General features: G+C 44.5%; 1 protein-coding gene across 1 annotated transcript in view; it reads left to right on the top strand.

Moving 5' to 3' along the window:
• Nucleotides 1-3,354: 3,354 nt before the first annotated feature.
• The window catches only part of LOC122937091 (haloacid dehalogenase-like hydrolase domain-containing protein 2), a 28,489-nt gene continuing 12,927 nt past the window's right edge, over nucleotides 3,355-18,916 (top strand). The window contains exons 1-4 of the mRNA XM_044292634.1: nucleotides 3,355-3,372; nucleotides 12,832-12,933; nucleotides 13,541-13,749; nucleotides 17,504-17,588. Coding sequence (XP_044148569.1) covers nucleotides 12,833-12,933; nucleotides 13,541-13,749; nucleotides 17,504-17,588 — 395 coding nt within the window. The 5' untranslated portion in view covers nucleotides 3,355-3,372; nucleotide 12,832. The remainder of the gene's footprint in view (nucleotides 3,373-12,831; nucleotides 12,934-13,540; nucleotides 13,750-17,503; nucleotides 17,589-18,916) is intronic.

Below are 18,916 nucleotides of genomic sequence, written 5' to 3'. Positions count from 1 at the left end.
ACTCTTCCTGACAGACCGCACTGACTATAAAACGAACTCTTCCTGACAGACCGCACTGACTATAAAACGAACTCTTCCTGACAGACCGCACTGACTATAAAATGAACGCTTCCTGACAGACTGCACTGACTATAAAATAGAATAAAAATGTGTTTTATTTACAAAAAATAAATACAAAACTAAGCTACACACCCAAATCCACACCCCCTTTTTACCTGTGTAGACTTGGCCGGTATGTTTTCTTGGGAAAGGTGCCAACCCTTGGCCCTGGGAGCGGTGAACTCTGGCAAAAAGGCCACTCAGATGCTGTGGTTGCAATTGACCATGGCATTTGAGGGGTTAAAAGTCTGTGATTGGTGTTATCGCCGGGTGTCTGCTGTGTAAAACTCCTGAGTGGGCGCCATTTTTAAAGACCTGATATCTAGCGTACATGTACACCTGATGTCAGGAATGGGTTAATTAGAGCAGACTGCGGCCCAATTTTTTCTATGTAATTACTTTATACTGTATATGCCATACGGAAAAACGGACCGCAACCGGAAACACTACTGAAACACAGACCGCACTGACTATAAAATGAACTCTTCCTGACAGACCGCACTGACTATAAAATGAACTCTTCCTGACAGACCGTACTGACTATAAAATGAACACCTCCTGACCGACTGCACTGACTATAAAATGAACACCTCCTGACCGACTGCACTGACTATAAAACGAACACCTCCTGACAGACCGCACTGACTATAAAATGAACTCTTCCTGACAGACTGCACTGACTATAAAATGAACACCTCCTGACAGACCGCACTGACTATAAAATGAACACCTTCTGACAGACCGCACTGACTATAAAACGAACTCTTCCTGACAGACTGCACTGACTATAAAATGAAAACTTCCTGACAGACCGCACTGACTATAAAATGAACTCTTCCTGACAGACCGCACTGACTATAAAACGAACTCTTCCTGACAGACTGCACTGACTATAAAACGAACTCTTCCTGACAGACTGCACTGACTATAAAATGAACACCTTCTGACAGACCGCACTGACTATAAAATGAACTCTTCCTGACAGACCGCACTGACTATAAAATGAACTCTTCCTGACAGACCGCACTGACTATAAAACGAACTCTTCCTGACAGACTGCACTGACTATAAAACGAACTCTTCCTGACAGACTGCACTGACTATAAAATGAACACCTTCTGACAGACCGCACTGACTATAAAATGAACTCTTCCTGACAGACCGCACTGACTATAAAATGAACGCTTCCTGATAGACTGCACTGACTATAAAATGAACGCTTCCTGACAGAACGCACTGACTATAAAACGAACTCTTCCTGACAGACTGCACTGACTATAAAACGAACTCTTCCTGACAGACCGCACTGACTATAAAACGAACTCTTCCTGACAGACCGCACTGACTATAAAATGAACACCTCCTGACAGACCGCACTGACTATAAAATGAACACCTCCTGACAGACTGCACTGACTATAAAATGAACGCTTCCTGACAGACTGCACTGACTATAAAATGAACGCTTCCTGACAGAACGCACTGACTATAAAACGAACACCTCCTGACAGACCGCACTGACTATAAAATGAACACCTCCTGACAGACCGCACTGACTATAAAATGAACGCTTCCTGACAGACCGCACTGACTATAAAATGAACTCTTCCTGACAGACCGCACTGACTATAAAACGAACTCTTCCTGACAGACCGCACTGACTATAAAACGAACTCTTCCTGACAGACTGCACTGACTATAAAATGAACTCTTCCTGACAGACCGCACTGACTATAAAACGAACTCTTCCTGACAGACCGCACTGACTATAAAACGAACTCTTCCTGACAGACCGCACTGACTATAAAACGAACACCTCCTGACAGACCGCACTGACTATAAAATGAACACTTCCTGACAGACCGCACTGACTATAAAATGAACTCCTCCTGACAGACCGCACTGACTATAAAATGAACGCTTCCTGACAGACTGCACTGACTATAAAATAGAATAAAAATGTGTTTTATTTACAAAAAATAAATACAAAACTAAGCTACACACCCAAATCCACACCCCCTTTTTACCTGTGTAGACTTGGCCGGTATGTTTTCTTGGGAAAGGTGCCAACCCTTGGCCCTGGGAGCGGTGAACTCCGGCAAAAAGGCCACTCAGATGCTGTGGTTGCAATTGACCATGGCATTTGAGGGGTTAAAAGTCTGTGATCGGTGTTATCGCCGGGTGTCTGCTGTGTAAAACTCCTGAGTGGGCGCCATTTTTAAAGACCTGATATCTAGCGTACATGTACACCTGATGTCAGGAATGGGTTAATTAGAGCAGACTGCGGCCCAATTTTTTCTATGTAATTACTTTATACTGTATATGCCATACGGAAAAACGGACCGCAACCGGAAACACTACTGAAACAAAAAACTGAAAAAAGGATCCGTTAAAAACGTCCCACGAAACACTTTACGTTCTGTTTTTTGTATTCCATACACGGAACCATTCATTTAAATGGGTCCGCAAAAAAAAAAAAACGGAATGTACTCCATATGCATTCTGTTTCCGTTCAAAGATAGAACATGTCCTATTATTGTCCGCATAATGGACAAGGATAGTACTGTTCTATTAGGGGCCAGATGTTCCTTTCCGCAAAAAAACGGAATGCACACGGATGTCATCTGTATTTTTTACGGATCCGTTTTTTCCAGACTGCAAAACACTGAAAAAGCCATACGGTCGTGTGCAATAGGCCTAACTTCTGTATTTTCTACAGCCCCATTTAAGTGAATGGTTCCGCATACGGTCCACACAAAAAAAAGCGGAACGAAAGCGGAAAGAAAATACGTTTGTGTGCATGAGCCCTTACGTATTATACCTGTGACTACCTCTGATCAGTGCCGTATGGTCTGCAGTGTTATAATACTCAGACTGTGTAGACCTGCTATATAACCACTGTATAATTTATACACTCCAGTTATAATCCTATTATGGCTCAGGACATTATTAACCTCCTGTAACCATCTATTTTGATGGAAATGCTATGCCAGGTGTAATGATACAATATTTTGGCTAGTTCTTTGCAGGGTATGCTGGTACAAGTTTATGCGTTCCACGCTTCACTTCCGCATCAGCCTTTACAGCAATAACAACAGCATTGAGGCGTGGAACGCACTGTTAATACAGGGCCAGGGGGCCTCTTTAAACTGCGCTGCCTTCGGAATTGCCTGACTGTAGAAAATATGAAACTGCCGCTACAATAGGGCAGGCTTCATAGCGGGCAGCTATGTACTGTCAGTGCAAGGACTGCTGTGCTGCTGCTGCATAGGAGGTAAGGCAGAAGGAGTAGACATGTCTTCCATTGGGCTCAGTTCTTACTTCAGCAGTTGGCACTGTTACTTTATCATATACAGTTGCATTTCTTTTTTGCACTAGTGACTAGTCCATTGTATTTGCTGTTTGCATTAAAATAGGAGAAATGGGAAGGGATAGATAAGAAAGGCAAGCGCTAGAATGCAGCAGTGACATAAATGTGGGTTGAGAGCATGCTGAGACTTGTGGTTCTATCACCTTAGAGTCTACAGCTCCTCTGCAGATCTGTGTCTCCATGGTTACAGACCCCATGAGGTCTGATCCTGTGGTCTGCCATGTATTTTTATTTTTTGTATGTTACTGGATGAAAGAGAGCAGCATGCTACAGAATAAGGCCCCTTTCAGACGAGCGAGTTTTCCCGCGTTGGTGCAATGCGTGACGTGAACGCATTGCACCCGCACTGAATCCTGACCCATTCATTTCAATGGGGCTGTGCACATGAGCGTTGTTTTTCATGCATCAGTTCTGCGCTGCGTGAAAATCGCAGCATGTTCTATAGTCTGCGTTTTTCACGCAGCCCTGGCCCCATAGAAGAAATGGGGCTTCAGTAAAAAAGACATTGCATCCGGAAGCAAGTGCGGATGCAATGCGTTTTCCAATGATGGTTGCTAAGAGATCTTCAGGTTTTTATCACGCGAGTGAAAAACACATCAAAACGCATTGCACTCGCGTGGAAAAAAATGAACACAATTGCAGACAAAACTGAACTTGCTTGCAAAATGGTGCGAGTTTCACTGACCTAATCCGTCTAAGGCCTTCTTCACACACCCTTTTCCCCTCAGCCTTGTAAAGAACTAATAAAAACAACTTGTGTTTCTAGCATTTTTTTTTCCCATTTTTGTTGGCATTTTTATTCTGTGAAATTTTCTACAGATGTTTCTCCTGTTGCCTTTAAAAAAAAAAAAAAATTCCCCTATGTATTTTTGCATTGCAGTTGAGAGTGTTTTTTTTTTTCTTTTTTTTTTTTTTTTTTTTTTTTATTCAGCATGCTTTGACTTCTTTATAGGACTTGAAAAATGCTTGCAGAAGAGTGTGGCTAAGAGTACTTTCACACTAGCGTATTTCTTTTCCGGCATAGAGTTCCGTCCTAGGGGCTCAATACCGGAAAAGAACTGATCAGGTATATCCCCATGCATTCTGAATGGAGAGCGATCCGTTCAGGATGTCTTCCGTTCAGTCTTTTTGACTGTTCAGGACAGAGATAATACTGCAGCATGCTACGGTTTTATCTCTGGCCCAAAAAACTGAACACTTGTCTGTTTTTTTTCTATAGGAATGTATTAGTGCCGGATTTAAAATACCGCAATGCCAGATTTGTCCTTCTGGTCTGCGCATGCGCAGACCTTTAAAAACGTAAAAAAAATAGAAACGGATCCGTTTGTCCGTATGACAAACGGACAGACAGATCTGTTCTTGCAATGCATTTGTGAGACGGATCCGCATCCGGATCCGTCTACAAATGCTGTCCGTTTGCATGCAGATTGCCGGATCACTCTACCGCAAGTGTGAAAGTAGCCTAAGACGGCAGCTCCAGATGTTAGCTGAGGGTCTATGTAAAACATGAAACACAGGACACAAAAATATTTTTTTTTCTCCTGGCATGTTTTTTCATTAAGCACGCTGGAGCTCTTGGCTTTTTCACATCAACTTCTCTATAGGTGAAAAATAAATACCTTTACTAAAACGCTAGTGGTGAGACACACTGGAGTCATTTACAAAGACCGGCTTTTTACGCCATTCTTTGTTTCCCTCCTTCAACTTATTTATAACGAGGATTGCACCTCTCCATAAATTAGGTGCACCTCCGGCAGTTTTGCACCTGGAGTAAAAACTACTTCAGCCCCTGCCTGGACTCATTTTTACTCCTGTTTTACATCTGTTTTTAAGCCTAAAGCCTCATGCACACGACCGTTGTTGTGTTCCGTTCCGCAAAATGGGGTTCCGTTCTTCCGTGATCCGTTTTTGTTTCTGTGTGGCTTCCTTTATTTTTGGAGGATCACCAGACATGAAGCAAAGTAAAAAAAAAGTCTAAGTCAAGTTTGCCATGCAAATGATAGGAAGAAAAACGGACGTGGATGACAGTCTTGTGTGCCTCCGCGTTTTTTCACGGTCCCATTGACTTGAATGGCTCCGCGAACCGTTTTCCGTGAAAAAAATAGGACAGGTTATATTTTTTTGACGCACTGGAACCACGGATGCGGATGACAAACGGTGCATTAGCCAAGTTTTCAACGGACCCATTAAAAGTCAATGGGTCCGCAGAAAAACACGAACAACGGACACGGAATGAAACAACGGTCGTGTGCATGAGGCCTAAGTGATAGTAAATTTGCTGGGGCCATGCCCCCCAATTGGCGGGGATGGTATATAATCGCCCAAAAACCGGTCTAAAAATGTTCCAAAATTACTCCCGCCGTGTGAAAAAAAAACATCAGAAAAAATGCCATGAAAAGCGCAGTAAAAAAAAGTTTTCATTTTGATGCTTTTTAAAAAAAAAATGTACAGGTAAATGCCAGAGCCAAATTCAATTCACCCTAAGGCCTACTTTCGTGAAATTCATGCTTTTTTTTTTTTGCAAGAGTTTTTCTGTTCCTATGGAGAAGTCTATGGGAAAACACCCACCACAGCTGTGATAAAACAAAACAAAAAACGCCATGGACCTATAAAAAAAAAAAAACACCACATGTGAATAAAGCGCCACTACCAGGCTAACATCTGGAAGTGCAGCCTTTTTCCAAAATAAAACAACGCTAAGAAAACATTGCAAAAAATTTTTAAAAATCAAGAAAGATGCAACAACAACAAAACACATCTTTAAAGGGGTTCTCCGGGAATTAAGAAAATGAAAATACTTAAATATTACTTTATTATAAATATATTCCCAAATACCTTTCTTTAGTTATAATGGCCCATTTTTTCTAGGGAGCAATCATCAGGAGAAATAAAATGGCAGCCGCCCTATTAGTACACACAAAACCTGTCCTAATCGGACAGAAGGACAAGTTACTTCACAACACCGAGCTAAAGAGCTGCCTCGTCCTCCTCTCTGCTCTGCTTGTCAGGGATTATGATCCTGAATATAGATCTTCAGTTAAAGGGGTTCTGCACTTTCAATTAACTGATGATCTATCCTCTGGATAGATCATCAGCTTCTGATCGGCGGGGGTCCGACACCCGGGACCCCCGCCGATCAGCTGTTTGAGAAGGCAGCAGCGCTCCAGCAGCGCCGCTGCCTTCTCACTGTTTACCGCCGGGCCGCCCGCCCACTGACGTCACGACTTGTATCAATTAGAGTGGGCGCGGCTAAGCTCCATTCAAGTGAACAGAGCTTAGCCGCGCCCACTCTAGTTGATACAAGTCGTGACGTCAGTGGGCGGGCGGCCCGGCGGTAAACAGTGAGAAGGCAGCGGCGCTGCTGGAGCGCTGCTGCCTTCTCAAACAGCTGATCGGCGGGGGTCCCGGGTGTCGGGGACCCCTTTAAAGTGCAGAACCCCTTTAAATCTCTGTAGGAATGGAGTTCATGAGAAGACATGAAGTACAGAGAGGAGGTGGGGATGTGGATAATGAGCAGCAGCTCTTGTATGCAGTCTGCATCACCGGATCCCCACATTACCACAGTCTGTCCTGTCTGTCCTCTCTTTACTTCAGCTGTTTCCTCATGAACTCCATTCCCACAGAGAATCAGCTGAAGATCATATTAAACTATATTCAGGATCATAATAGCAGAGAAGAGGATGAGGCGGCTCTTTAACTCAGTCAGGGGCAGATTAGCCATAGACCTTACAGGGAAATTTCCTGGTGGGCCGTTGCCCAGGGGGCCACCTGAGCCCTCCTCACAGCCGGCCAATGGAAGTTTTTGGGGATATATTTTGTGCTGCTGGCAGCAGTATTTTGTGATGCACTGTGGTATTTGGCACTGTTGGGGTGGTATAATGTGCCACGATTTGGTATTGCTGGTCCTGCCTTCCATCAGTTTGGACTTGACTAAAAAACAAGGGCACTTTTATAATTTTTTCCAGGGCCTCTCCAAGTTCCGAGTCCGCCCCTGACCTCAGTGTTGTAAAGTAACTTGTCCTACTGTGTGATTAGCACAGGTTTTGTGTGGACTAATAGGACGGCGGCCATTTTATTTCCCCTGATGATTGCTCCCTAGGCAAAACGAGCCATTATAACTAAAGAAAGGTATTTTGGAATATATCTATAATAAAGTAATATTTTAGTATTTTCATTTTCTGAATTCCCGGAGAACCCCTTTAACGGCTTGTCCAAGTTATAAGAAAACTCCTCCAGTGCTGCTGCTTTGGTTTCCTTTTACAGGCTGCATACGACATGTGACCGCAGCAGCCAGTCACCGGCCTCAGCGGTATATGAGACAAGACTAAAAAACACATGGAGGGGAATAAATCATCCCACCCATGCCAGAAACGGCCAGTGTGCGTAAATCTAGGGGCAAATGGTATACTGTTTGGCGGGGCCATTGGAAAGTTTATCATCATTTAGACCAGAGAACTAGGGGCTGGCGTAGATTGCAGTTGGCGCACACGCATTAAGGTGATGTGCCTAATTTATGATTTGGCTTGCTCCTCGTAAGTGTAGTTTCTGGCCGCGCAGGGGAAATCAAATGCCGTCTTTGATAAAAAAAAAGATCAGTGATTGTGAGCCCAAACCAGGAGTGTAGCCTACACAGACGTAGGGGGTCATTTATGAACAGATATATGGCACTTTTGTGGTGTATATCTGGCGCCGATTCTGTTGCACGCCATAGTGCGGCAGAATCTGCAACTTCTTTCCCGCTCACGCCTGGTCTAAAAAAGTGGAAGTGGAGGGGCCGGCAGGCCCGTTTAATTCATTTTCTACGCCAGGTTCAGGTGTAAAAAATGGTGTAAATGTAAGACAGCTCGGAAGCTGGCTTACATTTAGACCGGTGGTGGATGCGTCAAAGTTATATAAAGGCCAGCGGCTCTCCGCTTTGCGGACAAGAATAGGCATTTATATTGCCGGCGCCCGCTCCGTAAATTGCGGAAGACAACACGGGCGGCCGACAACACGGACGGCCGTGTGCATGAGGCCTTAATAAATGTGTGTATAAGGCCTCATGCACACGGCCGTTGTTTTGGTCCGCATCAGAGCCGCAGTTTTGGCGGCTCTGATGCGGACCCATTCACTTCAATGTCAATGTGTCACAGTTTTTGCCACAATTCGTCATAAGCTGGTTGGCAGTGTTTGAATAGACATCTTGGCCAGGACCCCATGGTGTATATTGCCCAGATTGTGATCTCTTGCAGGTTCACAGGGCAGACTCGAATGCAGTATGTGAGCTAGGGTTGGTGACAGTGGCGTAACTATATGGGTCGATTACGCAATTAAGTCGGGGGCCCACAGGGCATCATACAGCTCAGGAAACAGGCCAGAAGAGGCCTGCACCACATTGCGGTCAGCCACATGGAGGCAAGTATTTGAATGTATTGTTTTTTTTATTTGGCACTACAGTGCTATGGGGGCACTAAATAGGGTATTTTGTACTGGCAGACATAAGGGGGCATGCTCTTGTACTGTTATACATTATGAGAGGGCACTATGGGGACATTGGCTCAACTGGGGAGACTAAGGGAGCATTTTTGTACTGACAAACAGAAACTGGCATTTTTGTACTGGCACACATTTGAAGGGGGGCATTATTTGCACTGGAATACATTATAAGGGGAGTGGTTTTTGTACTGGCGCACGTAAGAGGGTATTTTTGTACTGGCGCACATTATAGGCAGAATTATTACTACTGGGGGACTATGGAGAACATGATTACTCGTATGGGCACAATGGGGGCATTATTACTATTGGGGGCACTGTTAACACTGAGTGCACTCTGGCAGATAATTATTACTATTGGTGGGATTCTGGGGAGCACTATTACTGTGGGGGGCGCTGGCAGAGTATCAGCTTAGCAGAAATATTTTTTTTTGGGGCCGCTATGTTTACGGCACTATTAGTGTCAGGAACAGTATTTGCTGGGCACAGTTATTTTTTAGGGCACTGTGTGCCAATAATTATTGAAGGGGGCACTATCTGTGTGGTAATTGTATTTTCAGGGGGATTATCTGTTTCTGCAGTATAGTATGGGGAGCACAGATGGCACAGTATTAGAGGTGGAAGGATTGGGTGTTCAGAAGGTGGGATGATGATGAACTCTGCAGAGACTAGAGATGGCTGAAAGAAATCATCATGGCGGTCTGGTCTGAATGGAGAAGATGAGGAAAGAGTCTACATCAGAGGAGACATCACTGGATGTAAGAGGTATGTGGGGCTGTATTACCCTGTATGTTTTGTAGCTCTGTATGTGATGTTTTCCAAGTATATCATTAAGGCCTCTTTCACACGGGCGTCAAGTTTTTGCTCCGGATGCGTCCCGGGTGCATTGCGGCAAACCCGCGCGAGTAGGTACGCAATTGCAGTTAGTTTTGACTGCGATTGCGTTCCGTTGTTCAGTTTTTTTCGCGCGGGGGCAATGTGTTTTGCACGCGTGTGATAAAAAACTGAATGTGGTACCCAGACCCAAACTTCTACACTGAAGTTCAGGTTTGGGTTCAAGGTTGTGTAGATGTAATTATTTTCCCTTATAACATGGTTATAAGAGAAAATAATAGCATTCTTAATACAGAATGCATAGTACAATAGGGCTGGAGGGGTTAATTTTTTTTAATTTAACTCGCCTTAATCCACTTGTTCGCACAGCCCGGCTTCTCTTCTGTCTTCTTTCTTCAGGATCTGGGTAAAGGACCTTTGATGACGTCACTGCGCTCATCACATGGCCCATCACATGATCTATCACCATGGTGATGGATCATGTGATGAGCGCAGTGACATCACCACAGGTCCTTTTCCTACTGCACAGCAAAGAAGAAGAAGAAAGAAGAGAAGCCGGCTGCACAAACAAGTGGATTAAGGTGAGTTAAATTATTTAAGAAAATGTTTTAATTTTTTACAGCCCTATTTTACTAAGCATTCTGTATTAAGAATGCTATTATTTTCCCTTATAAATAACCATGTTATGAGGGAAAATAATATAATGGTCTGGCCCCCATCCCGATCATCTCCTAGCAACCATGCACGAAAATCGCACTGCATCCACACTTGCTTGCGGATGCTTGCGATTTTAACGCAGCCCCATTCATTTCTATGGGGCCTGCGTTGTGTGAAAAATGCACAAAGTAGAGCATGCTGCTATTTTCACGCAACGCACAAGTGATGCGTGAAAATCACCGCTCATGTGCGCAGTCCCATAGAAATGAATGGGTCCGGATTCAGTGCGGGTGCAATGCGTTCACTTCACGCATTGCACCTGCGCGGAAATCTTGCCCATCTGAAAGAGGCCTAACAGTAGGGCTGGAGGAAGGTATTAGGTTGATAATTTGTCATGGGGGGGGCCCCGTTTTAATTTTTGCATCAGGCAGCAGAAAGGCTAGGTGCACCCCTGCCCCTTTCCACAAAGCACTGAGGGTAGGGGAGCCAAGCTGAACATGCCTCAGGGCCCATGAGCTTTAGCTACGCCCCTGGTTGGTGGCACAGAGGGGGCTGTAATGTAATTTCTGCAAAAATTGCAAAAACCAAAAAGAGTGATCCCACAGGCCAACACTGCATGCAATAACGAGAGTACTTTTGCACACATGTGCGCAATAATTTGACCCAAGAATGCAGCAGCCATCAAGCAGATCCTGGCAGGATGGGAGTGCGGGTGCAGTCAGCTTATCATCAGCATCCAATGTTCCCAAGGACAAGATTGCAGCCTTCACCTTGAAGCTGTGGCTGATGTCTTGGTGATAACAGCATTATGGGCACTTGTCATGACGGCTGATGCCGCCCATCAAGGTCAATCTGGAGTTATGTCAGATGACACAGACTGATAACTTGGGCTCTGTAATCAGCACTGATAAGATAACCGCAGGAATCTCACCGCGCAAACGACAGGGAAGTGGACGACAAAGGAGTTTATAGAACCTGCAGCAACAGGAAACAATGTATCAGTCACACAGATACTTTATATCAGAACCTCGTCACAAAAGAACATGGCGTGATGATGGGAAGGGAGTGAGACAACCTGTTATAAGGACTCCGGGGCTTGCACTATTATAGGGGATGTATGTCTGGGAGTGTTATAAGGGACTATTCACATGGTGAATTCAGTTTGCAGTTTCTTGCCAAAATTACCACTGCACAATGCCGCGTTTGCTACAGTTTTACGGTAATTACAGCAATAAATTGCAATTAGATGACCTGGGTGAGTAGACCTTTTTGGGCCCTGGGGATGAAATTACTGTAGGGACCTTGTGACTGACACTAGTTTGCTTGGACTCTAGCTAAACATAAGTTTCTTCACCTAAAACACTCAGTACCACATGGGAGATCAGGCTTTGCACAGCCAACAGGTCAGGCAGCTTCCAGGCTTCTGACCAACAATGAGATTTTCAGGCCTATTTTATCCCCACAGCATTTACGCCTGGGGTTACATCAAGCTAGGAGAAAATATTGTACTGGAGTGGGGAGGGAATGGTTAGTCCCTCTACTTACCCACCATTCCATAAAATTCCCATCCCATCCAACTGAAACAACCCAGCGTTCCTGGATTCTTTTTACCTCACCCATCTGAGCATTCTAGGTGAGATTTACATCCCCTCTACAGACACCGTTTTACATGGGATTGAGGCTGACCCTGATTTATGAGCAATGTTATAGTTGGTTTTTATGTTTGGACTTTTTATATTTGCCAGCAATTTATGGCACTATGATCTGGGAAGTGTATGGCGGTATCATGTACTGTGACACCGTAGTTTGGGATATTTTCATGTTCTAGTGGCACTATTACATGTACACTATATGTGTGACTGTCATACCGGTGTTACTATTATTTGGGCAATGTATGGGAATAATATCATTTTAGGGCCTCATGCACACGACCGTTGTTGTGTTCCGTTCCGCAAAATGGGGTTCCGTTGTTCTGTGATCCGTTTCTGTTTTTGTTTCTGTATGTCTTCCTTTATTTTTGGAGGATCACCAGAGATAAAGGAAAGTAAAAAAAAAAGTCTAAGACAGGTTTGCCATGCAAATGATAGGAAAAAAACGGTCGCGGATGACAATCTTGTGTGCCACCGCGTTTTTTAGTGGTCCAATTGACTTGAATCCGCGAACTGTTTTCCACGAAAATAATAGGACAGGTTATATTTTTTTGGGACGGACTGGAACCACGGATCACAGATGGTGCATTAGCCGAGTTTTCAACGGACCCATTGAAAGTCAATGGGTCCGCAGAAAATCACGAAAAACAGCCCAACGGACACGGAATAAAACAACGGTCGTGTGCATGAGGCCTAAGGAAAATTGAAAAAGAAAATGAAAAAGTATAAACCTGCTCCTTGATCTTCATAGAATGGCTGCTCGGCGTGCCCTTAAGGCTGTGCTGGTGGATCTAAGTGGAACCCTCCATATCGAGGACACCGCCATACCTGGCGCTCAGGAGGCTCTAAAGAGGTAAGGACGGCATTTATAACTTTGCTCAAAATATGGAGTCACTTTGTAAATCCTTTGCTTTACTAATTGAGAGTTACATGATGTTTTCTACTCCAGTCATATCTAAAGCAACATTCACGATTGCGCTGGTTCTCTGTTCCTAGTGGGCGGGAGATGAAATGACAGCTGACCACTAAGGGCTTCACTAATAGGTCTCATAACTGCCTGTAGAATACAGATACACCAGTGTCAGACTGGTGCTTTGAATGTAAATGGAGAAGACGTAATGCTACAGAAAACTGGCCCTGTAAATGTAAAGCAAAGTATCTGCAGAGTTACTCAACACCTTGTGTAATTTTGCATTGTGTTTAAAGAGATGCTTTCTTCCAAAAACGGCTCCACAGCTGTCCACAGGTTGTGTGCAGTTTTGAACCCGTTACCTCATTGGAGCTGAGCTGCAATACCAGACACAGCCAATGGAGAGGTGTGGCGCTGTTTCTAAAAGAGAACAGCCGTTTTTTTTGTTGTTGTTTTTTTTAACCCTTTATCCCATTTTAACGGAAGAAAAGAAAAAAAATATCAGGTCATCCACAGATGCCGCTGTTTGACACTTTGTGTTTTCCTGTAGATTACGCAAAGCTCCTGTTACCATACGGTTTGTCACCAATACGACCAAGGAGTGTAAGCAGACGCTGCTGGAGAGACTGAGGAGGCTGCAGTTCGATATCAGTGAGGATGAGATCTTCACATCACTGACTGCGGCGAGGAACCTGCTGGAGCAGAAGAATGTCCGCCCCATGCTGATGGTGGACGATGGCGCCCTGCCGGATTTTGAAGGTAATGGGTTATTCAGCGATTAGGTATTTGGTAGTTACTAGGTCTGGGAGCGAAGTGCAAATTACGGTGGTGACCCTGCATATCCATTAGGGCTCATGCACACAAGCGTGTGTTCCCCGTACTGTGGACTGCAAAAAGTGGTCCGCAATGCACGGGCACCATCCATGTGCACGCCGTTTGTGAACCCATTGACTATAATGGATCCGTGATCCGCAAGAGACGGTCTGCACCGTGAAAATATAGGACATGTTCTATTTTATTGCAGAGCGGAGGTACGGACCGAAATCCCACGGCAGTCCTTCATGGTGCTTCCATTGGTTCTGATCCGTGCCTTCGCTCTGCACTGCTTCGTATCTTGCGGATTGCGGACCTATTCAGGTCAATGGGTCCGCCCGTATATTGTGGATGCGCTGTTTGCGGGCTTGTGTGCATGAGCCTTTAAAAGGTTTTCTGAGAATCTTCTTTGGCAGGTGAGGTCTCTTGCCCTGTGTGCAGCTCAGTCCTATTCAAGTGAATGGGGCTGATCTGCAGTACCAAACACAGCCACTATCCAGTGGATGGCGCTGTGCTTGGTAAGCTGCAGGGAGTCGCAGCACCCACCAGAGCTGAGGTTAGGTTATTTGCCAAAAAGCAACAAATTCCTGTATACCAGTAAAGCTACATATACATTCATTCCCTTAGTGACCACCTATTATGGACCCTATGACCAACCAATTAGTTTTTTCATCATCGCATTTCAAGACCCATAACTTAGACTTTGGCACTATTTTGTGACACACATAACTTTTATTAACTTTTTTTTATGGGAAGGAATGCAATCAGCCCCACCGTTATTCTGTGCGTTCCCCCGCGCTATTTATCATGTGGTAAATATATGTTACTTGTATTCTATAAATCAGGATATGTATATTTTAATTTTTAGTAATTTTGAAAAATCAAACCAGTTTCTATAGGAAAAAATGTTTTTTTTTTGTTTCACCACATTCTGAGAACCAAGATTTTTTTTTTTTATGTTTCTACCGACCTAGCGGTATGAGGTTGTGTTTTTTACTGGATAAAGTATGGTATTCTTCTATAAAATATGTGAAGATTGTCTGAACTTCGGTTTAGGCCCCTTGCACATGACCGTATGCCCTCCGAGACATTCGCTCCGTGAGTGGGCCATATGTCCCGGAGCGGCATTGATCGTGCGTACGGGAGTGCACAGCATCATAGATTACAATGATGCTGTGCACGTCTGGCTGCCCGCGAGCTATGCTCTTATGAGTGCAAGAGGGCTCAGGCTGTTGTCATCTACACCAGAAACAAAAATATCAATGTTTAGGTGTAAAAGTAAGTCCTGGGGGAGGATTTATCAAAACTGGTGCAAAAGAAAACTGGCTTAAGTTGCCCAAACCAACCAATCGGATTCCATCTTTCATTTTCCAGAGAAGGTCTGGAAAATGATACGATCAATCTATGGGCGACTAAGCCGGTTTTCCTTTACACCAGTTTTGATAAATCTCCCCCCTGGAGTCCTCCTCGGGACCATGTCTCACCCTCCATGACACCAAGGTGAAATGTCTGCTCCTACCATCCCTGACTAAGAAAGGTCTCCAAGATAACCTGGAAATTCTGGAAATATTCAGCACCAGGTGGGCACTGCCCATCAATCCAAAGAAAACCAACATCATGGTGTACCAGAAAAGAAACCAGAAACCAGCCGGCCATCCTCCCTTCCTGCTAAACAATTGTCGACTTATAGAACCCGACAGGTACACCTAACTGGGACTAGAGATAAGCAAATCAAGACGCTTTAAGCAAGCCTTGGAGATATTTAAAGATGAGACATGCAAAACCTTCTATGCCATCAAAAGGCGTCTGTATCATCTCAAAGCACCAGTGACCGCCTGGCTTAAAATCTTTGATAGCATCATCGCCCCAAATCTCCTGTAGGGCAGCGAAGTCTGAGTCCCAGATACATATCCAGAATGGTCAAAGTGGGACTCTGGCCAAACGGAAATATTCCACCTTCTCCAGGTCCACAGGAGCACCTCCAACAGCAGAGCTGGGCAGATTCCCACTATACCTTGCTGTCCAGAAGAGGGCGCTGTCATTCAGGGCCCATCTGCATATCAGCAGTCCCAGCTCCTACCACCACAAAGCCTTGCTGCACCAAAAAGCCCCAGAAAAACAAAGCACCCCGCAACAAGTCACCCAACCCAGCCTGACCAAGCCACCAACCAGTAAAGCCTGACAAAAGGTGAAATCCAGAAGATGATATGCAAGAGCAAATAGGAATATATCAGCATCTGGAGGAACGACATAAGAATGTCGCAATAGCTGACAATCTACCAGAGCCTGCAGAGGGAGTACAAACTGGCCCCATATCTGGAGAAACTCCCAAACCTCAGAGACAGTCAGATCCTGAGCTGGTACAGACTGAGCACCCACATGCTGCTCATCAAATCTGGGCGGCACCGACAGGGGTACATGCCAAGAGAGGGGCAGACTGTGCCCACAGTGTGACCAGGAGGCTGTGGGAGCATGAGGCTCAATTCCTGCTGAGGTGCCCCAAATACTCAGCAGTGAGGGACACTCGCTTCAGGAGACTGTCTGATCTCTGCCCAGACTTCACCTCCATGGAGGAGGTAGAGAGACTATCCATACTGCTGGGGGAAGAGGATAGGTCATCAGCATCTGATCGGCAGGGGTCCCACCAATCAGCGGCGCACGTAGTAGTGCCGTGGCCTTCTTACTGCTCCCTTGAAGTGAATAGGGCTCAGCGGCACCCAGGCCACGTGACATAATCGTGACATCACTAGCCTGCAGGAAGCTGTGAGAAGCGAACACCTGATCGTCGGGGCTCCCGGGCGTCAGCTCCCCGATGATCAGATGCTGATGACCTACCCAGGGGACAGATCGTCAGCCTATAGCTGGAAGTTTGAGGAGTGCCGGGCAGCACAGGATGCAGCATATTCATCACAATAATTTAGTCCCCTCTTCCTCGTGCTGACTTTTTACTAACACTGGCCTATGAGACGTTAGTAAATCTGCCCGTTGTGTTTTTCACCCTTTGGGTTACCTGAGCTTTTTGACCACTGGCTCAGCCACCAGCACTTTCACGTGTGGCAGATATTTCAGCAACTGAAAAATCCCTTCCTTGCATGTGACTGGAGATGTTCCTGCAGCGAGAACAGGCGCAGAAATTTCCTCTATACACCTGCTTCATGTGAATTCACCTCTAAACTACTGGCGGGAGATGCAGTCTTCCATAATAAGGGCTCATGCACAAGACCGTATGTATTTTGCGTTCCTCGGAAAAAAAAACAGGTGATGTTGCATCCATTTTTTTTCGATTCATTGTAACAATCCCTGTCCTTTTCCACAAAACGGACAAGTGCGGACATATGGAAACGGAATGGACATGGAGTTTTTTTTTTTTCAAGCCCCATTGAAATGAATGCTTCCGTATACGGACCTGTAAAAAAACGGAACGGAAGAAAAATATGTTAGGGTGCATTAGCCCAAATTGGGGGAAAGCAGTCCAATTCGGCGGAGGATCAGAAAGAGAAGGGTTACAGAAAGTTTGGTAATGGCCACCGTATAGATGGAGGACAGGTATGTTAATTCCGGCGTGAGAATTAAAGGTTTTGCATTGATGAGAATTTTCTCCTTGGGCTTTGTATTGAAGCATGACTAAATTATAGACGCAGTGTACAATTCAATTAAGGCAGCGTCTTCCGGCTGTGACCTCTCTCTTCTCCGCTCGTAGGAATCGCCACCGACAGTCCCAACGCGGTGCTGATAGGATTAGCTCCGGAACACTTCAACTACCAAAGCATGAATCAGGCCTTCAGGTGAGTCCTGGCCTGATTGCATTTTATGGCTCGTGTAATTGGCTGGTAACAGACGGATTAATCCTTCTTGCTCCGGAGGGAATCTCTAACGCGTGGAAAAGCGCCTCCATCCGCGCCACGACTTTAATAAGGTACGCACAAAAAGACGTACGCGGCCGTGCCCCAATTATCTGTCAGCCGAACAGATGTTTCACTTCATTTTTGAAATTAAAAGGGGACAGACGTAGCAGAGCTGGGTTTGTCATCGAGCTATTTCTTTTGTGTTCTTGGATAAACGGATGATTAAGAGGGCTACATGGTGGCTTTCCGTCGTGCAAAACCTACCATAAAAGCAATCGAAAATTTTACAGATGCATCACTATTGTTGAAGCCTTGTTCACACACAGCGGTAGGGGTGTCCAGGGATGAAGATCCAGTACATGTGTGTAACCAGTGGTTTTTACGGATGTAGTGGAGTGTCCTTTGCCCTCTGCCTGGTCGGTGTATGTCAGTATCTCACCAAAGAAAGGCTGTGGAATAGTGTAGTAGACGACGCTTGTCCATCCCATGGTGTCCTAAAAAAAATATTTCAGTTTACCGAAGGCCATATTAGTCTATGGGTGACCGATGCCAATGTATGGCCTCCATCACTGTCCTCCGCTATACCACTATCTTGCCGTCCATACCTATACATATCACTGAAGCTTCCATGGGTAGGAAGGGGGCAGATGGTGCCTTGACTGCAGGCAGAGCTACCACATAGGGCAGTACATCAGTCTAATATTTTCATCTATCTATCTCCTTATTATCCATCTGTCTGTCTATCTCATATCAATGTCTATCTATCTACTGTATGGGACTGCTGTAGTTAAAATGCTAATACCCGTGCCAAAAAAGTGATATCTATATTTTGTTTCATGTTTGTTTATTATTTAGTATTATTTTTATTTTTGTTCATTTTAATATATTGTATTTTTTTTTATTCATTTTTGTTTACTTGATTGTTTAAATTTTTGTTATTTTTTATTTATTCATTTTTTGTTTATGCAACATTATTTTTTATTTCAATTCTTTTTACATTTGTTATTTTTTCAGATCTCTTTTGTTCATGTGATATTTTTTCAGTTTATATTCATATTTTTTTAATTCCTATAATTATTTTTTTTTTAATGCTATAATGCTACTTTTTTATTAAAATTATGTTTTCATACTTTGTAATTTTTAGGTTCAGAATTCTCACAAAGTATTCTCTATCGCCGCCGTGGTATAGCATAGGCTGAGGGAGGTCACCAGGTGCAGGTCAGGGACATCAGGACCAGTTTTATCTAATCTCCCTGCTGCTCTTATCA

The sequence above is a fragment of the Bufo gargarizans genome, chromosome 1 (assembly GCF_014858855.1).
Source record: "Bufo gargarizans isolate SCDJY-AF-19 chromosome 1, ASM1485885v1, whole genome shotgun sequence".
Classification (NCBI taxonomy): Eukaryota; Metazoa; Chordata; class Amphibia; order Anura; family Bufonidae; genus Bufo; species Bufo gargarizans.
This window is presented reverse-complemented; position numbering and strand designations above follow the sequence as displayed.